At 40.6% G+C, this 27898-nt stretch overlaps 1 protein-coding gene across 1 annotated transcript; it reads right to left on the bottom strand.

The window, feature by feature from the left end:
• Positions 1-1299: 1299 nt before the first annotated feature.
• Ccdc68 (coiled-coil domain containing 68) lies at positions 1300-27898 on the bottom strand. Its single transcript, XM_059246627.1, has 10 exons — positions 27782-27898; positions 26590-26676; positions 23176-23310; positions 21767-21892; positions 21131-21259; positions 15899-15981; positions 12323-12428; positions 11214-11297; positions 4662-4738; positions 1300-2253 (listed from the first exon to the last, which is right to left on the bottom strand). The coding sequence occupies exons 1-10, from the start codon at positions 27896-27898 to the stop codon at positions 2196-2198; spliced, it is 1002 nt and encodes a 333-aa protein (XP_059102610.1). The 3' UTR covers positions 1300-2195.

Here is a 27898-nt window from a genome sequence, read left to right as displayed (position 1 = left end):
AACCAACTAAGCAGAGCTCATAGGGGCTCACAGAGACTGTACCAACAATCAGGGAGTCTGCATGGGCCTGAGCTAGGCCCTCTGCATATATGTTATGGTTGTATAGCTTGATGTTCTTGTGGAACACCTAACAGTGGGAGTAGGGGCTGTCTCTCACTCTTTGCCTGCTCTTGGGACCTTTTTCCTCCTACTGGGTTGCTTCATCCAGCCCTAACATGAGGGGATATTCCTAGTCTTGTTATAAATTTGATATGCCATATTTGGTTGATATACCTTGGAGGCTCTTTTCTGAAGGGAAATGAGGAGGAGTGAATCTAGGGGAAAGAGGAGGTAGCAGAGAAGGACTTGGAGGAGTGGAGGGAAGGGAAATGTCAATATATTGTATGAGAGAAGAATAAAAAATAGTTATGCAGTATTTCCAGGACTACAGTATCTGGATGGATTTATAAATACATCACTTTACCTCACCTGCACATGCCTTGAAATACTGAAAGGATAACACATATTCTTTATGGCACATGGACAGAGAAGCATCTTTCCTGAGAGGATAACCAAAGGACTAAAGGAAAGTTTCCTTTTGAGTGACTAGAATGGCTAGTATTATGTCAACTTGACACACTCTAGAGTCATCAGAGAGGAGGGAGCCTCAATAGAGAACATGCCTCCATAAGATCTGGCTGTAAAGCATTTTCTTAATTAGTGATCAATGCAGGAGGACTCAGCACAAGTGGCTGGTCCTGATTCTATAAGGAAGCAAGCTGAGGAAGCCATGAGGAGTAAGCCAGTAAGCAGCAGCCCTCTATGGCCTCTGCATCAGCTCCTGCCTCCAGTTTCCTGCACTGTTTGAGTTCCTGTCCTGACTTTCATCAGTGATGAACAGCAATAGGAAGTATAATCTGAATAAATCCTGTCCTCCCCAAGTTGCTTTGGTCTGGTCATGCTATGATAATAGCAATAGTAACCCTAATTAAGACAATGACCCAGTGTCTCTCTGTTTCTTCAACTGAAGCATGGTCTGCTTTCCTGAAAGCCAGTATTTCTACAATTACAGTTTGTTTTAACTCACAGCACTCAGAAACCTCACCTTAAATGAAGGCAGGCATCAGAATTTGAGCACACTGTCAGAAAAACACCAGGTGTAAAGTGGCAATTAATGAGGCAATTCCACGTACTTTATCTGATAGTCAAAAGGGGTTTATTTCGAGTTAATTTACAATAAGCAAAGGCAGTTGGTTACAGGATCCAGGAGAGATGAGGCCCGGTCCAACGAGGTTCTCTGGAGAACTCTGATTTGGTGCGCAGTACCAGCATCCAGCATCCAGGATCACGAGGTAGCCAAGAGAGTGAGCACATACACATTCCAAGTCTTAAGGGGTCTCCCCTCGGCCATGGCCCAGGGTGGGGGGCAGATACCTAGCAGTTACCTGCAGCCTACTAAGGGTGGTGCCTCAGGGGTAAAGCACAGACAACCACCCCTACACCAGGCAAACATTCCAGATCATGAATTATGATTCTTCCTGGCTGTAGACAGCAACTATTGTTCCACTGAACTGGAATATTTACATTTTTATGGAGATATGTGGTAACAGCACTGTGTTCTATCCTTCTACATAATTATTTTAGATAACATTTATATCAAGAAGAAAATAAGTAACAAAGTAAAATGCACCACTTGTATCATCTATGTGTTTATGTGTGAAGTTTTCCTCTAGCAATTGAACTTCTAAAGAACAATGATATGTGTCATAGTAAGATATTATTATATAAAGGCTAAATTAAAATACATCATCCATTCATACACATTGACATCCTTCTTTTCACATGTACATATAAAAATCACTATCAAAGCTCAAATCTGAAAACTTTAAAAGAGGTGCTTTAGTAAAATATCTTAGTATATGGATCAGGTTTTATTTTATTTTTTAAGTTTAAAGTAGAATTCATCTTCCATCATAGGAAAGTACCTGGTTTCTTAACTTAAGCTTTGAAAACGAAAAAAAAAAGTTTCTTCTCTCCAGCAGACATTTGTTGAATTGCCTGTAATATCACCTTCCTATAAACTGTATTGATGTACAATAAGTTACATTTAAATAAACACTGGCATGATATTGTTTTAACTTGGGAGGGGAAACTGCATTTCAAGGAATAAATAAGATCCTCATAGTCCTTCTCCATCAAAGCTCCATCCAGCCTGTTCACTTCCGTAGCCTGATCAGCATCAGATAGGGAGAAGCACCTTCAGACTTGAATTCACTGCAGAAAAGACAATATACATTATCAGAGTGGTACAAGGTCTAGTCCAGTAATGCAATGACTATGACATCATCATCCCCACCTCAACTGCCACCATACTGCGAAATCTGATCTCAGAGATAGCCATTAATGTATCTATTCTGATGGAGTCCCCATGGGAGACAGTGAAATCACATTGGGAAGGCATTTATCATCAGCCATTTCAGCTAGGCTGAGTGGGGCAAGAATGAGGTGGCGTGGGAGAAAGCATGAGTTAGAGTCTTTCCACTCAGTAGAACTACACAACAAAGTAAACTGAAGATGAGAAAACTCAGACATCTGTTCCTGAAGTGTGTAGCACTCCTGTGGGTTTCTTGGGGCCTGAACCTTCTCCCTTTCTGAGTGAGTCTAGTATTTAAAACTACACGTTTGTGCTTATACACATACACACATATGCACATATCTATATATGCATGCATGTGTTTTGTTTTGCAATATGGACCCTTATCTCAAGTAGATCACCTCTTGTATTCAGCACGAGAAACAGCTCTAATCTTTAATGGTTCAGGGGTAAAAAAATCTTGTGGGTATGTAGTGAGAATTGGATAGAACTAGATCTTGGGGGAAACATGATTGATTTGTCCAGACAAGTTTTAAATGTTACCTCCCTCAAATTATAATTCCATTGTATCTTGGAAAATCTAGGCTTAATTTACCAAACCATATTGCAATTACATTTTTAAAGCAGCTAGCCAATTCTATTTTGAAAAGGAAGATCAGACTTTATTCCCTCACCACAATAATACCTATTTTTTTAAAAAAAAAATGCACAATGTCCACTTTCAACATTTCAGTTAGGAAATTTCTCTTAGTTGACTTTTTTCTAAGTCATAGAAAGAAAACTCTTTAAAAGTATACTCTTGAAGCTGGGCAATGGGTACAATCCCAGCACTTGGGAGGCAGAGGCAGGTGGATCTCTGTGAGTTTGAGGCAAGCCTGGTCTATAAAGTGAGTTCCAGGACAGCCAGGGCTGTTATACAGAGAAACCCTATCTTGAAAAATCAAGCCAAAACAACAACAACAAAAAAAGTGTCATCTTGAGCTGTTTATTAATTGTAGCTAAAAGCCACCATCAAAGACCATTCTCTCCAGCACACCTCTGTACCAGCCAGATTTGCAGCATTCAAGTCATAAATCAATGTAAAGAGAAACAGTCGGTGCTTCCTCCACAACCCCAAGCTGGTTCTGTTCCCTACAGGATCCAAGCCACTTAACTGTGACATGAAGCTCACCAAGTTCCAGAAGGCCACAGTTATACAAGGCAGGGAATACAACACTGGCCATCCTCCCTTCTCCAGGAAAGCCCATGTCCTCTTGGAGTGCCTCTAGGGCTTCCTTTCTTTGGAGAAGTTGCACTGCTAGTGACCAGCAAGTTTGAGAATTTAGCACCTGGAGATCTGAGAGGACTTGATTCAGAGTGGTTTCATCTCCACTCTCTAATTATGTACATCATTAGCAAACTGAATCATTGTCGCCAGGAGTTTTAAAGAGAGAGATGAATCTGTCTGAATTCCTAGACTGATGTTAATCATAGTGAGCCTGATTTTTCCACCTCAGGCCCTGTGCCCAAGAGTCTAAGAAAATGAGATTCTTCCCTGCAGGGACCAGACAGTGGAATTCAAAAGCAGCTAGAACAGGAAGTTTTTAATCACTTTTTAAACGATTCGTGTAATTACAGGCTATGCTTTCTCTTAAGTGATCATTTCCTAAAGCTTATGGAAATGAGGTTCAAGCCCGGATTCAAATTCTGAATCAGCCAGCAACAATAAATATCATACACAAAGAAATGTGTCTGGTTTTAAGTATCATTTTGATTGCTTTCTTGGGTCATCACCCCTGCTTGAAATCATCCATTTGGAGCTGGTAGTTGCTGAAGTTACATGTTCTTAGGAGTACAGAAAAAAAAAAAAAAGAAATAAGAGGACTTGGTGGTTTCCTGGGAATATTTATAATCTATTTGATTGAGGAGTGACAAGAAAATTTTAGTAAGTACTAACAACTCGTGATTAGAACATCCATTAATGGCGCAAAGAACAGAGCAGCTGAGGAAGAAGGAGAATGCAGGAAAAGTATGTATAATATTTGAAAAAAGTGCTAAAGTTAAGGTTGGCCTTGGTTTAAGGCAAAGTGAGGGGGGAGATATACAATGTATGCATTTACTTAGTAAGTGCTAATATATCCAATTTCAAGTAGGCAGTAGTGGATAAAATGAACAATTCTAATCAGTATTTGGGCAGTAGATGGTATGGTGGTTAATCTTCATCATGAACCTGATGGATTTAGATCAACTTAGGAGACACACTTCTGAGGATGGTCTCTCAAGACACAATTTAAGGTGGAAGATGGGGCTGAAGGGAAAAAGATCTTACCTAGTAGAAACAGCCTTAGATAGTGATGTCTTAGGAGTTTCAGTCCAATGTGCCACCTTGGTTTTCAGTTCCTTATTCTAAAAGTGGAAAGCAAAAAGCAGAGAGATCAGACAGCAAACCTGCATATTGCCTACATCTTCAATGCTTCATCTCTACTCCCTACCTGCCTCACACCAACTGAGTAAGTTTGCTGTGCTTATTTTATTAGAATCAAGGAAAACAATATTAAATCCACCCTGAAAAGTACACAATGCATCAAGGGGCTAAAATACACCCTGCGATTCATCCTTCCAAACTATTTGAGTTTACAGAGATTTCTTTACATGGGAAAATGAAAATAATCTTAGAGATACACATGATGTTGATTACATAATTATCTTTTTGATGCAACCACTTGATTATAAACTCTGTAAAAATAGGTTCAGTCTCTCCTTAATAGTTCATGGTGTCTTCATCTTCAAGTTTCTCCTTGAAAGTTGATATTCTTTATATCTATACTCCTGATAAAGATATCAGTCTTACCTCTATTATATAAGTACTATAAGAAACAAAAAACATATGATCACATCTTCAATCTATTTGATAGGTATTATTATATAATTACATAACTCTGGGAGACAATACAACACCTAACAGCAGGTAAGAGAAGATGTTACCAGGTATAATTTCCAGTAGTGTCAGTCACCATCTGTGTGTTGTCACTTGGTTTACTTAGCTTCTGTATGTCTAATTTTGTCATCTATATAGCAGATACCCCACAGGAGCACTTTCTTTCCAGGTTTGAAATGACATAAAGGTATAGAAATTACTCATTCAGACAGTCTCCATCACAGGTGTTAAGTCTTATAGACAACTAGTTGTTATAATAGTCTACTTACCATTTTCATCATGAAAAGATAATGTTCTGCTATGTTATCCAGCTTTCAGGGTGCATTTGTCTATCTATTTTCTATATTCTAAGAGAATAACTGCAGCAAACTTACTCCTAGCAAGACTGAAGGGTGCTGGTATAATTGTTTCACATATCTGGAACATGAAACTTTAAAAAGTGAAAGATCACCGCCCATGTTGAGTTGCCAGTTGGCTGCAGTGACAGGTCAGATGTCATTAAACTCAAGATTTTTCTAATCATACACATCTACAGAATTGAGCGCTACCCAAGGAGATAATTCCTTTCTAAGATGCCATATGCTACCAAACAAAAAAAAATCCATTGCCAGGTATGGGTTACATCTTTTCCAGCTGTTGGTCACTAGTATACTGCAGACCTCCCCCTCCAAAAAAATTGCAGCCATTGGCATTGCTCCTGGTAACTAACTTGGTGGTAAGATCCTATTCCTGAAGACACCATACACCCGAGTTATAGAACATGGAGAAACCTAGCAATGATGACCTGGAAGCTTCATTCCTACTGCTTACTTTTCATGTGCTAGAAGGTGTTCTATACTCCACGGAGGAAGAAAACAAGTCAAGAGTTTTCCCTAGTTATGAACCTTGGAAGCTATAATAACAACTGTCTTGATAAGATATGCTCATTGGTGTAATAGTGGCATAAATGTTACGGGAGCAACCAGACAGCTTCTGAGTGGATTTAAAGTCCACTCCACAAGATGAAACTCATGCCTAACATTGTTAACTGGGGCAAGAACCCATGGATCAGTAGGTCATAGGTCCCAAAGGAAAATGTCCTACCTACTTTACTCTGCTAAATGAGCATAGTATTAAACTTCTCCCTATTTGTCATTACATCCATAGATTAGTACATCTCTCCATCATCATCAAAGAAGCTTGTTTTTGCAATAGATAGTGTTTAACAGAGACTCATACCTAGTCAAAGTGCAGACAGTAAGAGACTGTGGAATGCTCAGCGCTAAATGGGACATCTACCTCACACCTCTTTCCCCCATGGCTCAGAGATCATCACAGAAAGGGATGAAGAAAGATCATAAGAGCCAGAGGCAGTGGAGGACTGATGTGTAACAGGGTTTTCTAGAATGACAAGGACATTGTACATATAAACTCATAGTGGCTATGACTGCATGCATAATACCTGCATAAGATCTAGCCAATCAAAATACCAACATGGATTCAAGAGGGGCTCATGAAGTCCCACCTCCAGCTCAGGAGCTATTGACTACTGGTGACTGGTGACTGATGGGAGAGGGATGCTGACAGTTTTCTTTAGGGATGTGACCCCGTTATATCTTGTTCTTGCTCTCATGACTGGTCCTACAGCCATGCTCATACTGACAGCACTAAGTGGCTTCAGTGGGTTTAAAAAAGAGCACAGGAAGTTGGTAGAGAAAAGTGGGAGGGGGTATTGGAAGAGTTAGAAGGGAAAGAGGGAGAGTGGATTTAAACAGAACATATGATGTGCCTGTATGAAAGGTCCAAAGAATTTTAAAGCATCTGGGACTTACACAGAGCTAGGTGAAATGATGATAGCAGAGGCTGTTCTTTTCAAGTCATATGATTACGCTTAAAGAATTTCTGAGATGGTACATATTGATTCAGAAATGCCACTGGTTTGGAGAAATCTGACACCAAAATGTAAAGTTTTGAGAAACAGACAATAATAGAGTTTGATAGAAATCTATCCAAAAGAAATCTATCAGTAAGAAAATTAATGAATGCCCAGCATATAAGACTTTTATCAAGTATTTTATATGCATTACTTTTCTTCATTTGACTGATGCAGCTCTAGACAACATGAGAATTAGGTATTAAAAGATTCTGCATAATAGAGAACAGATTATATATAATTAATACACATATTATTTATTAACAGAATAAGACTAAATAAACTCAAATTGACAAAGTAGCTGCTTTGGGTAAACAATAGGTAGAGCGTGCAGCCTTCATAGCCAACTCTGGTATGTGGGCAGGCTGTTTGACTCCACAGCCCTTTTCCTTTTCCCTGCAAGGTATTATTTTTCTGTGTGACTACAAGATTTAGCTCAGCCTCCTTATTCTGAAAGTGAATAACCAGTGACTGCAAGAGATACTGACACTTAGGGGTGTCAGAAAGGAGTCCAAGTATGGTAAAAGTGTAACTAGAAAAAAATCAATGGTCAACTGAACTAACCCATTGAGTCTCATACCACCCCATCCCACCCCACCCCCAAAATCCTGTCACATGTACAACATGAAGCCAATAGCAGGAGCATATGAAGAAGCCAAAGAAAGCATTGAAAACTTCTCTTTCAATGTGTAGAAAATAAATATGCATTTTAAAAGTAAATACGCATTTTAAGTAAAACAGGGAAAATTGCATGGCTGTGGTTCCTACCATGTAAGTCTGGGGTCATCAACACCACCTGGGAACTTGTGGGCTCTACAAAGCCTTCATCCCCAAGGCCACCTGGAATCAGCACCATATGCCTCCTGATGAATATGATAAAACTCAGCAGGTCCTTTAAGGGTTGGTTAACTTTGAGAAGTAATAGACTAAGAGTGAATCACTGTCTCCGGCATGTATTAGAACTATGAGGAGAGCTTTAAGATGGAAAATATGGCCAGCATCACTAGACACTATTTCACTGTAATCTCAAGAGTTAAGCATATACATCTTATCCAGAAGATATATTTCCGATATGAGAAACTAATAAAAAACATTGTCTTCCTATTATGAAACAAATCTAATGTATGCACACAATGAGTGTAGGCTCATACCTTAGGCCAAGATTGTGACTGAGAAAAGTCCCCATGTTCAGTACTTCGTACGACAAAGCAGTTGACAACTCAGTGTCACACTGCCATTTGCTGAGTGTGTGGTTTGAATGTGAATGGTCCCTATAGGCTATATTTGAATATTTGGTTCCCAGTTGGTAGACTATTTAGGAAGGATAGAAGGTGTGGCCTTTTGGGAAGAGGTGTGTCATAGCCCAGTCTCATTCTCTGCCTTCTGCCCACAGATCAGGATGTAAGCTCTCAGCTACTACTGCGCCATGCCAGCCTTCCTGCCTGCCACTACATTCCCTACCCCCATGATGAGCATGGAGTCACCCTGTAAACAAGACCCCCAGTTAGATGCTTTCTTTAAAGCTGGGCATGGTGTCTCTTCACAGGAGAACAGTAACCAAGATCCCGGGCAACTTTAAACAGATTTCTTACCTTCTCTAAATTTCCTTTCATCTCTTTTAAGATATAATAAGCAAATAAATAAATGAAAACTTTCCCCTGGAGTAACGTGGATGAGTAAAGAGAGTGAGGTGCTTAGTATGACTAAAGAAGATAAGAACTGTCTCTAGTATAGCTGATAAGATGATACTGTTGGGGTTGGGGATTTAGCTCTGTGGTAGAGCGCTTGCCTAGCAAGTGCAAGGCCCTGGGTTCGGTCCTCAGCTCCAAAAAAAAAAAAAAAAAAAAAAAAAAATGATACTGTCTACACAGCTTATAAAGTCGGTGTGTTTGGAAGGGTTACTTACTTAGAAGGGAGCTAGTGTGTGTGTGTGTGTGTGTGTGTGTGTGTGTGTGTGTGTGTGTGTATGATAAACTCAGCCAATGCAGTCTTACCATCAGTTTCATAGTCAGCAGCAGGTTTATAGTTTATGCGCTAGCTGGTACACTCTGGTATGTTTCATCCAGGTTAGGAGCTTTGCGGAGAAGAATGTACTAGGAATAAGCTCGGAATTGGCTCACTGTAGCTCATTTCTCACTATATTTAGATACCTCATCAAACATCCCCCACTCTGAGATGCCCTCTCTGACCTGTTCCTCTCTCACTCCTCATGCTGTCCTATCATCCCTTGAAGCACTTAGTACTTCTGAAGATTATTTGTTTATTCCCTAAGTCCTCAACTGAAATGTAAACTAGATGAAGTCGAGGAAAGCCTAACCCAGTTGTTTCACACAAATACACAAAAATGTTTTGTTGAATAAATGAATTAAGCTAATGTAGCTGAGCTGGCAGAGTGTTTGTCTGGCATGCACGAAGTCTTGAGTTCCACCTCAAGCAGATTATAAATCTTAGACAGGCCAATAATCTCAATACTCAGGAGGAGCTGGCAGCAGGAGTATCAGAAATCCAAGGTCATTCTTGGCTATATAGTAAGTTCAAGGCCAGTTAATTAATAAGGCTTGGGCTTTTACAGCTCCAAGAAAATGATTACACTACTGACAAGGAAAACATTTATCTACTGAAGAAAATAAATTGGAGACCATAAAGACACTTACTAGATGATTCCAAGCCTTGTCTACAAATGAAAACAAAAAGCACTCCCTGGGGATCAGCTATACTCAGAAAATCTAGGAACACACTAAAAGGGTATTGTCACATCATTGTGAAGAGTCTGTAGCCAACTCACATGTTTCCATGAGGGGCAGCACAGGTCTGATCATGTCCCCACTCACTGGGGTGTCAACAATCCCTGGCTGAAACTGGAATATAAAGGCAAATGACATGGAAAGAGACACAGTTTCCTGGGTCTACTACTGGATGTCAGAGACAACTAAATCATTGCACAGCATCTAGGAAAAATTAAAATGAACTCATTGAATAACAAAAATCTTCCTTGGAGAGACTCTACTTTTTGAGGACTTTCCCATACTTCCTGTGAGGCAGATGGAATCTACCAAGAAAAGCCAGGAAGGGGTTTACAGTAGAGAAAAGGAGTGGATTGGAACATCTATCACAGGAAATTAAAATATGTTGTCTCTGTTTTTTGTTTGTTTGTTTGTTTTGACTTTTTAAATCTTTACGACAACATTTAATTTAAAAATCGTTGTCTATGATGAATTGTTAAGTTAAAACTAACAAAAGTAGAATTTAATACAACTGTAAAATTACTTGAAGTTTTTTAAAAGTCAGTTCTTTCTATAACTGCCACATGGGAAGCTCTTGATTTTACAGTCACGGAGAATCTTCTACTGGGAAGGAAAACCAGCTCACACCATTTTTCCAACCAACTCCAGAAAAGCCTCTCATTTTACACTGAGTCTTCAAAACACTAAAAAGCATGATGATTTCAGCAGACTTCAAGAGGCAATTAAGCCCGGAGGCAAAGCTGACAAGCCAGCATGATATGGATGAAGAAAAGTAGAAAGAAAAGGACATCACAGGCCAGAAAAATGTGTGGGAACAAGGAGTCAAGAATCCTCATCATATGGCTAGGGAAAATTTGCACAAAACAGCCTTAACCAAGCCTCCAGTCCAAGATCATCACCTGTTTTACCAATATAGTGAGCATCTAGAGAAAATGTGGATGAACCTTTAACATTTCTTTAGTATGTAAAGCCAATAATAAGAAGTTAATGTTTGTTCAATAATAATTTAGCCACAATTTAATAGCTATTGAAAGTAGGCTTTAATTTCTCATGCATAGTAGATACACACACACTACAGATACATGCATACACACCAGGGTACATGTGCTTGTATATAGACACTCGGACATAGTCAAATGCAATCACACAGAGACACAATCAAAGTCACACAGGCACACAAGTATGCACAAGCGTATACACACGTGGTAGTGCATCACTTACCTTCAGGCACACACATACCCAGGCATGTACCAACACTGAAACATACAACACAGGTTCTCTTCTTACCTGAGATTCAAGGATGTAGACCTTCTCTTTCAAATTTTCAATTTTTTTATCTTGTTCCTTTAAAGTATTTTTTAATCCTTCCATCTAAGAATGAGGAAGAACAAATGAGAAATCCTGTCAGACCATGGGGAATAGCTACATAAAACAAGAATTATACAGTTTTTTTTTTTTTTTTTTTGTGGTCAGATGATATGCATCAAATAAAAAGACGCAATCCCAAAGCATGAGCAGAGCCAGCACGCCACTTAAGATCACAAGCCAGGGCTGGAGAGATGGCTCAGCCGTTAAAGGCTAGGCTCACAACCAAAAATATAAGATCACAAGCCAAATTGCCACCCAGGGAGTTAAGGACCAAATGGTGCCACCCTCCATTTTCATCTCTAGGAGAGCCCTACCTACAGAAAATCCAACAGGTGCCTAGGTGGGGGAAGGCTGCAGTGCGTACCATTTGCCTCATCCTGCAGAAGAACTGGCTGAGGAACAAAGTGCAGGCTATTTCCTGCATTCAAACACCCCCTAGAGTCACTGCTTATGAGGATATGAAGGTCTAACAGTCAAGTCTGGCTGTGTCTAGAATCCTAGCTACCCAGGAAGCTGAGGCAAGAAGATTTTGAAATAAGGTCAGACTACCTTGGTCAATTAAGCAAAACCCTATTGCAAATACAATGTAAAATAGGGCTGTTGCTACAGCTCAGTGTTAGAGCATTTAGCGAGCACATGCAAGGTGGCATTGTCCATCTACAATACTGAAAAAAAAAATATCACGCACAACCCAAACCTTAATACTTAAGAAAGGTTTGAATCTCCTAATGCACCAAGTCTTCCATATAACAGTGAATAACATCTGACTCAGAATATTTGTGCTTGGACAAAAATCACTAAAATATCTTAAGGGCAGTTAAGCATAGTTTCTCAAACTCTCTTAGTCTAGAACTTGACAGGTGTTGACATTATAGGCAAGAGAAGCCTCGGAGCCAAGTTGCCTGAGAAACTTAAGGGATATGTCAATGGGAAGGCGAGTCTCGGGACTCAGCCTGCCACACTGGCCAGGTTTGGTCTTTGCCCTGGAAACCTGGCATCTACCTGAGAGATGCACTTGTTACTCTGACCTCCTGGATGATGTTGCGCAGACTCTGATGCTGGGAGTGAATCACGAACTGCAGATGACAGATCTGCTCCTGGAGGATGGAAATCTCTGTCTGAAGACCCTGGCAACTGAGAAAAGTACAGAAAAGAGGAAGGAGTGAAGGAATTTTTGCTACACCAGCCCTCCTCTCCTGCCGTTGCGCCTTGTGTGGTTAAGGTCTCAGGAATCCATGTACCATACAAGAAACAAACAAAAAAAAAAAATAGTCCTGTGATCAGCTTGTATATGAACTTGAATAAGATATGCATTCAGGTCAAAAGCTGCTTCTGGGAAGGGAAACAGCCCCATGGCTAAAGTGCTTGCCCTATAAACATAATGACCTGAGTTTGGATTCTCAGGACCCATGTAGAGCTGGGTGTGGTAGCAAGCATGTGAAATCCCAGTATTTCCACAGCAATGTGGGAGGCTGAGGCTGACAAATTGCTAGAAGCTCAAGAGGCCAGACTGCTTGGGATATAGAGAAGGAAACAAGAGGCCCTGTTTCTGTAATATGTTCCTTTAAAGGACCCAGTCCCCAGCAGAAACACAAACCTTGGCAGTGGGAAATAACAGCAGTTAAATGTACAGTCAATCTGTTTTTCTTTCCACGTTCATGGGCAGAAGTATAGGGAAAGAAATAAGTGGATATCGGCTCTTCCTGGAAACGTTTGTGCTCTTGAGATTAGAACAGACCAGACTGTGAACTCTCACCTATCTCATCTTTTCTAAAGTTCATGTTCAAGGAATGGCTGCCGATCTACTAGTGCACATCAGCATCAGATTTTAGTTCTCTCTGGGTTTCAGCATGAGCAGCTTCCTTACCAGGACAAAGGAAGCTTGTGAGGGGAGACACCCCGAGAAGGGTTCACATGCCAAAGGGACAGGTAGAGAACTCAGACCCCCCACCAAGGACTGTGGTCTCTGGAGGTCTTCAAACAGTCCAAACTGAGAATGAGAGGAGCCAAAACCCAGAAAACCAGCAATCCTTGGGTTTCAGGGAAACTGGGGCCAGGCATGCAGGGCAGCTGAGATGTCTTAGGGAGATGCACAGACCCCTGGGAGGGAGAGTTGTTGAGATTCAGGGGATGAGAGGATGGGGAGTCTCGGAAAGGACAGCCTCAGAAAGCTCACTTCTGGGTACGAGGATTGACAGAAGGCTAATACAGAAGTTAGTGTTAAAATTAAAAAATTCCTCCAGTGAAGAAAGAAGAAGGAAAGAAAAAGAGTAATAATGGCGTATTTAGTGGTCACACTTGTGTTTCCTCTGGGCAGTAAGGCGCCAGAACTATGGGTGCTCTGTTGAGACAAAGGGCTTTACTACACACGTATGTGGGCTAGGTTTTGTAAACTTGACCCAAGGTAGGGTCAGATGTGCAGAAGGAACAGAACTGACGAAGTGTCTCCTGTAGGCAAGCCTGTGGGGTATTTTCTTGATAAACGGTTGACGGGGGAGGGCCCAGCACGCTAGGACAGTGTCAACCCTAGGCAAGTTGTCCTGAGCTATAGGAGAAAGCAGGCTGGGCCAGCCATGAAGAGCAAGCCAGTAAGCAGCATTCCTCTGCGGCTACTCCTTTATTGTCACACAAGGGAGTGGGGAAACTAGTCTCAGAGGCCATCAGAAGTTTCCAGAAATGAAAGAACAGATATCAAAGACCTCCATGGCAACATGCAAGGCTTTGCTACCTATGGGAAAACCAAAACCAAAACAGCAAGACATCTCCCGAGGAGCTGGGCACTGAGGAGTGCAGGGGTGGTCCTGGAGAAGCCATAGAAGGATTACATTAATGCAAAGGTGGTTATTCTGTAAGCTGCAAACTACTTTCCACAAGATGATAGCAACAACAATATGAAGTTAATCTTACATTTAAGAAAATAATGCTGTTCTTTTCTGTATTCTCTTTATGTGTAGCTAACCTCGGACTAAGAGAAATATCTCATATTTGTGGTGCATTTGCTAAGCTTTTATGGCTTCAGTTTAAGAGTACAGTTCATACTGATTGCTCTCTTGCTGACACCCAGTAAAGTAAACAAAGCCTCCTCACACAGCTCAGCAAAGGTTAGAAGGAAGATAAAGGGTCGGATGTCTACAACTTGAAAATGGGAGAAGATTAGATGTTTTGTTACCTTTCCAGAAACACAGAGCACTCACTTTCTCCAAGAAATTTCCAAAACTTCCTCAAAAATATTTTGAAAATTTCGTATGGATTGCTCATATACGACAGATGAAAAGGAAAGGTCAGTTTACTTCAAAATCAGAAAAGACACCTATTACTATTGTGTTTTTAAAAGGAAATCATCAAACTCAGACTACCTGGACTTGTAAAGGAAGAAACATTGTGTAAGTCCACAGTTCCATCACATGAGAAAGATCTTTACATTTAAGGGCAAAAAGAGAAAATAAAGGAGAAAAGGGAAGGAAAGAGATAAGCCAAAAATAAACCTAACTAGCGACTATCTGTAACTGACACTAGTCCTCTGTCTGTATGTCCTTCTTTATCAAGATGGACAGTGATACACAGCTGTCATACGTCTGCTCTCTTGGCTTCTATGTTTATTCACAGGGAGAAAGATAGGAAAAAATACTAGATTAGTATGACAGATTATTCAAATGCGTGCATGCAACTTAAAGTTCAGCCTGTTTCTGGCCATTGTCATAAGTGGTCAAAAAATGTATCGTTACCAGCCAAACAGAAGGCACAAAGTATAATGAAAGACAAGAAAAGACAGATATAATGAGAAATAGGAGAAAGTCAAAAGATCAAGGAATAAGGATGTCTGTGACTATAAGGATGATAATATAAATAAAGGACAATGAAAATCTGTCCCTTAGAGGCTCATAATAGTGCCTGATAGCCTAGTAACTGAAGTCCTAGATGGTTGAACTAAGACGTTGAAATAGGGTATGTGTTATCTTGACATCAGAATATACCATGACTATAGTGAGGTTAAAATCAAAAGGAAAAGAAAAATCTAGAGAAATGTGAGATGAGTCAGGACCTAACATTCCAGAGGATTTCCTAAGAGCAACTGAGCTGGACAGCTGCTATGATGACCATAAACTGTCTTGCCTCCTCAGTAAAGACTGAGACATACAAGTTGAAAATTATGAATGTGGACAAGCCACCCCAACCAACTAAGGCGGCTTTCCATAGTATTTCTTTCATTTTCTATGGAGTTTGAAGACTGCCAGGCTACCATAGTTTCACTTGATGACTAGCCAGTTTGATATAGACTGTGGAAGAGATCCATTCACAAAGGCGAATAGAGGATAAAGATACCTCCAGCATCTTTGAGTAAATGGAGAAGTGGCAGACTCACTCCTCAGATGAATGAACTCTCCAAATGGGTTTCCAGGACCCTCCTGTACTTCTGGCCCCTGAACCCTCATAGGTAAGAAATGAGGCACATGTCTATTAACCCTAGAAATTTGACATCCCTTCTCCCTGACCTACTTTCTCTGCTTCCTCTAGATGTATAAATCCCACCCGCCTACAGCCCAGCACACCCATGAACAGGAACGCTATCAGAAACTGCTTTTTAGGAGGTAGATTTTTCAAACCTTTTCGAATGTGCATCATTGGACTTGAGTTGCAGCAGCTTGTTTTCCAAACACAATTTTCTCTCTAGGAGTGTTTTCTTTTCCTAGGAGAAAACAAGATACAGCTTTTGTTTGTGTGTACGTATGTGTGCTTGCAAACTGTTCACAATAGATGTGGCTTGTGATACTAGAAATAGAGTCTGCGCCCCAGAGCTCATCTCAAATCTGAGCAATTACAATGTGCCACCGGGAAGCCTGGCCAGGCAATGCTCTTTGTGTTTTAAAAGTAAATCAGAGCTGTGTGGAGAGTATTGTTTAAGACGGACATGGTGGTGCATGTGGTTAATCCCTGCACTTCGGAGGTAGAGACAGGAAGATCAGGAGTCCAGGATCAGCCACCACATCACGGCAAGTTAGTTCAAGGTCAGTCTGGGCTGCAGGAGATCCTGTCTCCAAATAAGCAAATGTCTTCATAACTCACTCATTTAGCCTGAATGAGAAAGTTTGCTCCTTCTCCAGCCCACTGACAAAACGGAGCCCTTGCAGTACAACCTCGCCCACCCACCTTCCCCATGCCACCTGGAGTACGATGCCTGCACAGCCTCGCCTGATGTGAATTCCCTTACTGCTGCACCTGCCTCTTCACTACATTAGGAGAGCTGTTGGTACCCGAGGACACCACAGCACATACTGTGATGTTTCCACCTGCTCTCACAGCATCTGTCGCCATGCAGTAAACAGGTAAATGGACCCTTAATGAGGGATCGAGGCCACAAACGTTAAAACTGCTTCCTAATGAGGAACCAGGAGAAACTCTAAGACTGAGAAAGAGTATCTTTTAAAATGAGATGATTTAATTATTAAACTCAACTGTTCACCCCAAGGGAAACGTGACAAGTCCACTTGGGTAAGCAGAGTTTGCGTTGCTGATTAGTGCCAAGTTGGGGGAACCAGGAAAGGCTGCAAGGAGGCAGAAATAGTATTGACAGCATGGGCAGCACTGACTAGAAATGTTTCAAAACACACACAAGGCTGTTTACAATTACTGCCTGCCACAACATATAAATAGACACCATTCGAGGCAGTGCTGTACAACCGAAACCAGAAAGTCTGTGCCGTACACCAATCTGGTTTTGAGGTTTTGACCATTGTGTTAACCTCTCTGGACCTCATCACTGTAGAGAAACATTAACCAGAACTTGAAAATAAAAGTGATCTCCAGCGTGAAGCTTTAGTGGCACCCTGGGACACTGGTCAATAATGGGATCCAACCATTACTTAGGTATTCCAGACAATTTGCTTGTTTTACTTTATTACATATTGATTAGAAACCCAGTTCTCTGAAGTCGCATGTTAAGTTTTAGATTTTTATTTTACTTTGTTTTATTTTTTTGAGACAAGGTCTCTTGTAGTACAGACTGGCCCTGAACTCACTATGTAGCCAAAACTGGCTTTAAACTCATGATCCCCTTGCCTCAGTCTCCCTAGTATTGAATGACAGGTGTGATCTTCTATATCAAATTTAATTTATGGATTTCTACAAGATATAAAAGATAATCCTAAAGGTTATTAATTAGATATACCTAGAGTGGTCACACAACTCTGTATTCTGTCCATCCACATGCCCCCACACCCAATGCCTATAAATACCATATATCAACTAACTTTACTATCATACTGGTTCCAAAATTAGTAATAAGTTGAATTTTAAGACATATTCATTATCTATTTGTATGAGCCATATTTTTAACTTTATGAATATCCCTAAAATGAAGGTAAGATGGAATAAGTGGAGTGGAGATAATACGTGTGGGATGAGAATCTTACTTGCTTCCCTGGCAGAGAGTTGGGCTTCAATACACAGTAATTTAAAAGTACCAATTACTTCATATCCTGTGTGAGTTGCTACTTTTAATTATGCTAACTTATTTAAATTATTTTCATAGAGCAATATTGCCTCACAGAAATGATTCCATGTTAACCTTTTCCGTGTTAGCCTTGAGTGTCTTCCAATGATTCCTGAGAGATAGCCGTTATACCTTGAGACTGATACGGGGGCCTGCATGCTCTAGGAAACACTGTCACGGCCCATGCATTATGAATTAGTGGGGTGCAGAGTGCATGTGCACCACACACAGTCCTCCCTGTGGACTTTCTCTTGATTAGTGAATGCTCACAGCCAGGGTCAGAGATGGGGCAGCTAACAAGAACGTGTTCCACCCTAGCCAGGGTTCTTGCATATGCCCTGGGCTCTTCAGGAACTCCTCTTTGGTAGTGCATGAAATCACACCTGCCTAGCACACACTTCTTTGCAGTGTCTTCCTCATGCACATAACACCCCACTACGGCTATTTGCTCTATCCCTGAGAGGTCAAGATTTCCCTTTACTGTTGATCAAAATGAACTGATGTGATTTACAACACGGTATATATTAACATATGAATGTCTTAACTACCAGAAAATCATCTTTTAAAAAATGATTACATTTTTTTTACTTACTTATCGTATGTGTATGCATGTACCATAGCAGGCATAGGGATGTCAGAGGACAGTGTGGAAATGAGTTCTCTCCTTCCACCGTATAGGTCTCCGGGCTCTAATTCAGGTTGGTAGGCCTGGTGACAGGCACCTTTACCTGCTAAGCCATTGCACTGGTCCCAGAACATATTCTTTGTGCCACATTAGAAAACATAATAGGAAGGACTGTAAGTAGAAACGGGAGATGACAAAATGGTTTCTTGTTTGCTCTGTCCTCATTTATAAAACAATGATGAGGAAGTAGGTGGTTTCTGAAGTGCCTTTGAGCCCTTAGATTCTAGTGGGGCCAAATCAGTGACATTAGCAAACGAATGTGAACCAACAGAATCGCACTGCTGGCAAAAGGAACATATGCCATACTGAAATGCTCTTACAGGGCGTTTCTGCTCGCTGCTTGCTGTGTGTTCGGAATTCATTCTCGCCGCATTCCTGATTAAAGTGGGACAGATGGTGGAGGTTTTAAGTAATGTCTTCATTACCAGACCTCACAGCACTAATGGCTATTTACTGGAGCAAGGCCTTGCTCAAGTGAGTAGCAAATGAATCCTTCCCAGGGAGCAGCCACTGCTAGGGCAATATTTATCAGCCTTTCTGAGGATATGTGCTTTTCGTCTTCACTTCCGTTTTGAACTTGCGTCTGTCCCCATTAATACAGAAGGCTCAGCATACTCTCCTTTATTCCAATATGCATTCTCCACCCAAGAAACTTCCGTACAGCCAGCTTCCTTGTTACCTCCTGAGCCCAAGAAGGTGTCACCAAGCTTTGCTGTTTATTTTACTTATTTCCATACTTGTTTCAAAAATATGAAATAACATTAGGCTAAATGTGTTTTAAAACAACAGTCTTGCACATTGCTCCTCAATCCCCATTCACCTCCACTAACCAGAGAGACTCTATCAGGCCCCACTTTAGCTATTCCTGAACAGATTCTATAGAATAAATTTTAGAAGATTGTCTCATGGCCTTGCTGAGCACAGCATCCTACCTACTTACTGTGTCACAAAGTTCTGAAAGAGAATCACAGTTATGGGACAATGTCAGTACTTTCGGACACACCACCCCACCTTACGTGGGCTTTCAGCTTCTCCAGAGGACCCTTAGGAGAACTAAAAACAGGAGCTCTGGAAAGTTCCTGACACTCAGCACCATCCAGTCATATATACTCTCGTCATCATAAACAGTGATTATTTCCAGTTCGTTCACACATGTCAATGTATCTCCTGTGCCTGGCTGCGTGCGGCCAATGGCAGGTGCTCAGATATCTTGAAATGACAATAAAAGGCACACACCTAGGAGTCGGACAAGAGCTCATGTCTGGTACTGAACCCTTGGAGTTGCTAGGAAAGAGAACTTTCTTCCACTCTTCTTTTGTTAAGTTCCTTGCACCCGCAGGTGGCCATGAACCTCACTCTGGGTTTTAGAGAGGGCGATCACAGTCCTACTCTCCCATTTCCAGTTGGCGGATCAGTTGTTTGGTTCCGTAATTCTGTTTGCTTCACAGACCTGTCTTCCTTCCCTCAATGCAAATATGTCCTGCGCTATCTTAGTCCCCCAAGCTATCAACTGCAATATAAAATATTCTAACACTATCAGCCACTCAGCAAACACTACAGCTTTTCCAAACATCATAAACTGGCATGCTGGGGTAAGCAAACTGCCAAGGGTGACTCGGTGATTCTGGGAATGACAACAGTGTCCCATGGCATAATAGAGCTGTAGGTGAGTGCTAATATTATTAAGTCCTTTTATGTTTGGGCTCAGGTCCTATATCTGATTTCCTCACATGACCTTCATTGGGACTACCATGTTATCGAATTTTACATTATTGGGAAATACTTTAAAACTAATTAAATTTCTTTTGGTCAGAAACCTGCATAGTACTGAAAGGTTACACCCAGTAAGTGAAAGTTCCTTAGTGGCAAAGACCTCAGAAAACTCAAACAAGTAGAGAATGCGTAGATTAGGGGCCAACCCAGGAATACAGTGAGAGGGAGGATGGGAGAGATATAATTTACTAGAAGCCTGAGACTATATTCTCATCCGCTCCCAATTTAGTTTCTGAGATGCTCATTTGTTTTGCTAGTAAAAGATTATATTCCTTATTTTTCTGAATTCTGAATCCAAAGGCACATACTTAAATTGATGTTATTTATATTGGTATTTGGAGTGCTAACCACTGGGATTCCATGAGATTTTTCACGGTTTTGCTTTCTGCTGTTCTTCCCTAAATAGACATTTTGAGAGTTCTGATATCAGTTCTAATAACAGTTTTATCACACATTTTATAGTCACTGTTTCTTATAAACCATAAGCAGTCGTGGGCTGCAAAAAAAAAAAAAAGATACTACATTGGCTCTAATGTATCTGGATTTATTAAACTCTAATTTATTTATTATTAGGCTCTAATAAATGCTAAATTACAGGGATCCTAACAGGACTGCTTTGTGACCTAACCCATTATCTCATTCACAGACCACTGAATACACACATTGACGACAAGGAGAAATCAGGCAAGCCAACAACTACAGAGTAGGTCACATAAAATGTCTAGAGGAAAAGCAGAATTGTAAAAAGCAGAATTGTGCAGCCCCCACCCCCCTCCCGCCACACACACATAAACCCACAGGCCAGGAAAGACGTCCAACTCATGTCATTCTACTTCCCCTTATATGACACTGTCAGCATGAAATGTCTTTGCCTTGCCAGGGACCTACGTTTTCCATCCTCTGTACACGGTTCTCCAGTCCTATGATTTGAACATGCTTCTCTTCAAGTTTTTCTGAAAGTTGACTCAGATTTTCAGCACGATGCTTTAACGTCTGCTCTTTTTCAAGGTTGTTGATCTGTGATCAGAAACAAACAAACTAACAAACAGTTTGCTAGACTTTTGCTTTGATTATTTATCTAGAACAAAACAGAACATCTTGTATATCCAATTAAAAGTGTTTTCTTTCTTACCAGAAAATGTTCCCAAAGCAGGGTAATTATGCCCACTGTATCCCAAGGTTACTTGTTAGATATGTAGCTGGGGCTAAAGGTCAGTCACAGTAAAGAAGTTGCCTCTCTAGGGAGGGAACTTCAGCTGACTTCTGCCTGTAGTGCACATTTGTATTTGCATGCATATATAAAACAGAGCTCAAAATGGCCCAGTAAAAAATGAGTATGCATCTGCCCTTGAAAATACCAGGTGTGCCTTCTTGTCAGGTCACTCAGGTTGGGGCTGGGCCCCTAATGTAATGGCACATGTACCTGTTCCTGTAGGTAGCACTATTCACACAGTGCATCACCAGCCATGTATGGCTGGGTGGGGCTGACTTCTCCAGCTCCTGAGCTGCAGCTGGGACTAGTACCTGAAGTAAACGTTTACTGTCCTCATGCTTTCTCTTCATGTCTTCAGAATGTGTTTGGTAGTTGTCAAATAATCTCTGGGCCACGTTTCTCAAAGTGGCTGCTCCTGCCTCTCGGGAAGCTTCCAGCTAGGAAAAATATAAGTCACCTTGCATGTTTTGACATTTCGAAATAAAAATAGTTGAAAGCAGAACACCGTTTTATGGTCAACTAAAAGCAGTCCCTAATTACCGTTTGCAGCCATTCAGATAACTGATGGGAGGGAAGTTGCTGGTGCTGAGTAAGAAGAGAGCATCAGGTGAAGGAGTCTCTAGTAGGGCACTGAGCATGGACATCTGCCATGGTGAAGCCAACCCTGAGTGCCAAGCATATCAGTGCTTTGCACAGGTAGATGGCATCTTGTCGGGACACATAGGGGCAACCCTCTCATCACCAATGTTCATTACATACTGACAAATGAAATGGAAGTGGGACGAGACTGGAGTCGTAAGAACAATGAAACACAAATGCTGATCTTTATAACCTGAGGAAATGATCAAGGGTGGCTACTGAGATTTACATACCAAGGTAATCACTGTGAGGCTACATACAAAGTAAACCCCAAAGGTGAAATACAAGGCACTCAACAATAGATTAATTGAACAATCAACGAGGCATTTGATAATAGAAGTTGGAATCAGTATTTGGATTTGGTGTACGTGTCCATGTTCCCATGTGCACATATGTGTGGGTGCAGATGCACAGTTCATACATGCATAGGGAGGTCAGAAGTCAACCTTGAAGATCTTTTCTTGGGTAGGTATCAATCCTGTCTTTTTTTCCCCCCCTTAAGATGGAGTTTCTCAGTATGTCCTGAAGCTCAGAGATTAGGCTAGCGTGTCTGGTCAGCAGCCCTAGGGATCCCCCTGCCTCCACCTCCTGAGCAGTGGGATTGCAAACACGCACCTCCATGTGTAGTTTTCTGTATTGGTGCTGACATCTCACTCAGGCTCTCTTGTTTGTAGCACAAACATTTAACTGACTAAGGTATCTCCCTAGCTCTAATATTTCTTAAAGATGCAAAATCTTTTAAAAATGCATTATGATAAAAAGCAGTTAGCCTGAGATCTCTTCCCTTAATAACTGTGTAAGTACACAGTACACCACTGTTAGCTGTAGATTTGATGTCACAAAGGAAACTTCCAGAACTTGCTACTTTTGCATAGCTGAAAATTTACACCCACAGACCTTCAAAAGATTTCTTTAATACTAAAAGTAGTCACCAAAATAAAACAGTAAGACTTAATTTGTACAACATTCCAATATTTTGGCCATGTGTTTGAGTATTGTGGGCTTCGGGGTGTGGGTGGGCGTCTCACAGCTAGTATAGACCTATGCGAGCTAACTGTTTATGAGCTCCTAGCAGTTGTACCTTGATTTTCAACATTTCATTCTCTCTGTTCATTTCTAGGAGCTGCTGGTCTTTTCTTCTCATGTTTTCCATGAGCAAATCCAAACAGGTGTGGTCTGTTGTGGAATCTGAGCCATCCTTCATGTTTCCAGGTGGCTGAAATGAACAAACACAAAGATCAGAAGGAGCTGAAAGTTCCACATCTGGATCTGTAGGCAGCAGAAGAAGACTGTGTGCCATGCGGGGCATGGTTGGAGCGTATGAGACCTCAAAGCCTGTCCCCACAGTGGCACACTTCCTCCAACAATTCCTCTATGAACACTGGCAACAATGATTATCATTCACTACATAAGGCAAAGAAGATTCAGATAAGCAAAAATAACTCTTTGAACCTCGAATTTTGATGATTAATTCTAGACAAATGAGCCAGCTTCCGTGTCTGCTCCAATTTAAAGAGTCTTGCAAGAACAACTATCCTTTACACCTCTTATATTTCCTGCAGCTTTAAATACATTATTAAGGGTATTGTACATACCAAATAATAAATATGAGACTGGATTAATTAAAACCATGCCTACAAATATATGTTGGTTAAACAGATTCGGGCCTGCTAACACTAAACGTTAACAGTGTTTTCCTTACCATCATTTCATATTGAATCTCTAATCAGAGATGTCAGTCTAGACCTCCACTATGATATAATCCTGTGCAAAGTCAAAGTCCCTGAAAATGTACCTGGAACATAAATCTACATAGAATCATGGGCATATGGAGGTAGTGAGGAAACTAGAGAACATCTCAGCCTACCCATTTCCCAGATGTGGAAACTAAGGAGTAGGGTCCACATTTATGCAAGTCAAGTCCAAGAGTTCACGACATAGTTTCTTGATCATCATCTGCACTGTCTGCTCTTTCACCTTATTTCATGGCAGAGAGAGAAACTATCGTGCAACTCCATATACTCTGTGGTTCTGATAACAACGTCTACTTGTTAAACACCTATTATGCACCATGTCGTCTTTTCAATGTTAGGTACACTTCTTTGCCTGGGTGCTACAGATAGGAAAAAAACATTATGTTCTTCATAGTAGTGAGGAAATTTAAAATTAGAGTTTCACAAATTAAAGTGTTTTAGTTTAATTTTTTTGCTCCTGGGGGGAAAAGTCACTGTGATCAAACACAATTTGGGAGATGAAAGAATTTATCTTGTATAAACTTCCAGGTCCATCATTGAGGAAGCCAGTGAAGGGTCTGGTGTGGGACTTTGAAACCATGGAGGAACACTGCATACTGGCTTATTCACACATCCAAGCATAGTTAACTTTCTTATACAATCCAGTGCCTCCTGCCCAGGAAACGGTTCCACCCATCCTGGCCTAGGACTTGCTACATCAGTTAACAACCAAGGCAATTCCATTCAGGAAGATCTGGTCTGGGCAATCCTTCAGTTGAGTTTCCTTTCTCAGATGATTCTAGGCTGTGTCAAGTTGATAGTTAAAGCTAATTAGGACACTAAAGTTACACCTACATAAATAACCTTGAGACCAGATTCAGAGTCTGATTGCTCAACGACTAAACATAATTTTTCCACTACAAAAATGATCCATAGTCCAGAAATAAAAACAATGAGCTGGGTGGTAGTACTGCACATCTTTAATCCCAGCACTTGGGAGGCAGAGGCAGAAGGATTTCTGTGAGTTTGAGGCCAGCCTGGTCTACAGAGCGAGTTCTAGGACAGGCAGGGCTACACAGTGGAATTCTGTCTTTGTCTCAGAAAACCCATAACAAATAAACAAACAAACAAAAACTAAGCACATAACATATACATAGTACATCCTCAGCCTTTTGTGTGTGTGTGTGTGTGTGTGTGTGTGTGTGTGTGTGTGTGTGTGGTCCAGACCACACAATAAAGGTGTGCACTCCTTCTCTGACCATATATGGATATATACTAAAGAATAATTGACAGACTCTTGCAGAAGGTAGATTATTGGCTGTAGTTGAGACTTGCAAATGATTAGATCAGTGCTCTCATGGGCGTTAGCTACAGATTCTGAATCAGGAGGTCTGGGTGGAGGCCTACACAGTACAAATCTAATAAGCTTATGGAGATGCTGCTGCCAGGCCAGTAGCCCACACTTTACATGGTAACAAGACCCTATATCATAGCAGCACCATGTTCTATCCATACATCCAGAGCTACTCCTAGCAAGGTCAGCTAAAAATTCTACTTTAACGTTTCCAGTGTCCATTGGCCAGTTCTCAGTTTACACGACCCATGGACAACACTGGACAGTTACTACTTCTACCTGCCTTCAGGGATTCCATCCTCTATGGCTTTTTCTCCTAATTCTCCACCATCCATTTCAACCTCTGTGATGGCTCTTCTTCCAAAGACCCAAGTTTGGGACATTCATCACTAAGCCCTTAGGTCATCTGTCATCCGTATGTACACTCACTTGCTTTCCAATCCTCTCCACTTTCAAAATCATTGCATTTTATTATTTTTTCTGGAGATAATGTCTTGCTGTATCAATCAGGCAGGCTTACACTCTTGTCCTCCCACTCAAGTGCCAAACTCAGCTCTAGTTTCACAACTTTACTAACCATAATACCACAATTCTGTATATTGTACCCTGTCTAATATAATCCAATTAATCTAATCCAGATCTGTACTCTCAAATCTGGGAGTATATCTACCCATCAATGGAGTTCTAGAAGTCAACTCAATAAGGTCAAAAATGATTTTTTTTTTCTGCCACACCTCAGTATTGTCTTTTTTGCCCAGATTTGGAGCAGTTAATTAAGGAAATCTTAAGTACTAGCCACATTATATTGGAAGCTGAAGATGATGTAAGCGAACTGTGTTTATGTAGTAATTCTACCTTCTCATGTGATAAATAACCACGGTTTATAGTCAGTAATGTTAATGAGATAGATGCTCTTGGCTCTGGTGATATTTAATTTGGTACAATATGAGCTAAAAGAGGTTTGTCCAAACTTAAGTACACAAAGATGCTACTGATACTAGAGAGAGGTGCTTAAGCTTGTTGATCAGCAAAGTTCATTGCTTATTGATCACTCAATTCAAACCATCGGTTGCTGTGTCCCACAGAATATACTTGTAAGCTTATACCTTCATCTCTGAAAAGTGTGACTACCATGTATTCTCCTTGGTCTGGTGTCTTCCCATATACTTTATAATATTATGTTCTAGTTGCAATATTCCAGCAAGTTCTGGCCATTCTGATCTGACTCTTCTAATGACATCCCTAGTTAACACATCATTAACATCTTCAGATGTTAGACATGCATGAAATACTTTATCACAGCTTCAAAGAGTAATTTCGGGGAGAAAGGTTGATTGAAAAAAATCTATATGGCTTTATGTTAACTTTCTGCAAGAATGCAAATAATGAATCTCCATGCATTTATTACCTCTGCATCTACTTTGTAATTTGCATTGCTGTATCCTTCTTCATCTTTAAACATGTGATTTCGGATCTTTTCCAGGGTAGTTCGGATCTGGAGGGAAAAAGAAAAGTTAATTTTTTTGTAAGGCATTTAATTCCAAATGCATTTTTCTTTCTCTATATCAGCTACAGGGCACCTTATTTACATCTATATCCTGATGTCAGATTTGAATACTAGCCTCTAACCTAAATTATATTTAGGTTAATATTGTTTAGATTAATGAAAAGAAAGTGTTTGAGTTTATATCTCTTTTTTAGATAAATCTGAAATATGACAAACTAAATTAATATATATTACAAAATAATTTAGTAATTAGAATTTAAAAACCGTACATTTTGTTCACTTTTACCTATAATTTAGTACTAATTCAGTGTTTAGTAATTACTATAAGAGACTTATTTCTTAATAATCACTACAAAATGATTACTACATAGTAATTACCACAAAATAATTGCTATTAAATAATTACTACAGAAAAATCCCTAAGACGTGATCATACAAATTTATGCATGAAATCTGAGTTCCAGTCTTGCTGACCTGTGGAATTACTAGACATTCCAAGACAATTTAATTAGCTGACCTGAACAAGTTACAAACTATCAATGTCAGAATTTTTCTATCTATTCTAACAGGCAGTTTATGTGAATACCCTTTCTTAGTTCTTTTCATGGTGGATTTCTCATAAGCTGCATTTTTAATGAAGTCACTTGCAAAGGAGTCACTGGCACTAGCGAGCTGGAGTTGTGCATAGGGACAAGGTGAGGAAAGAGCGAGAATCAGCAGGAAACACAAACATCTACTTGGGAGCACAGCATCCATATTCAGGAAACCACCAGGGAAGGTTATGAAACAGCAGGAAATCCAGCAGCGAATGGTGGGGTGTGAATTAAATGCTGATAGGTGTTCTGAATTGTCCTGGCCATTATTCAGTTCTACTGAGTGGAGAAAGTCATTGTTACTTCCCATGCAGGCACAGGTTTATATTCTAAAGAAAAATGACTAGGTATGTTCAAATCTAAGCTGTCGACTATCCTCACAAAGCCAAGTGAGGTTTGCTCCTTTCCATGTGTTGCATGGATGGGGAAACAAAGCCCACTGATCCACCCTGGTGCTTGTCACAAAAGCCACATCGAGATGTCCCCTGCCCTCATCATACCTTTTTCACGTACTCGGTTTCTTCAATAATGTGAGCTGATGAAGATCCATACGAGACAGAATTGCCTTCTGTCTTAGCTCTTGGGGGAACTTCTGTGGTCACTGTGACAGTTGTCAT

This window comes from Peromyscus eremicus, chromosome 19 (assembly GCF_949786415.1).
Source record: "Peromyscus eremicus chromosome 19, PerEre_H2_v1, whole genome shotgun sequence".
Taxonomy (NCBI): domain Eukaryota; kingdom Metazoa; phylum Chordata; class Mammalia; order Rodentia; family Cricetidae; genus Peromyscus; species Peromyscus eremicus.
Note: the sequence above shows the minus strand (reverse complement) of the source record. Positions and strands in the feature narration are given on the sequence as shown.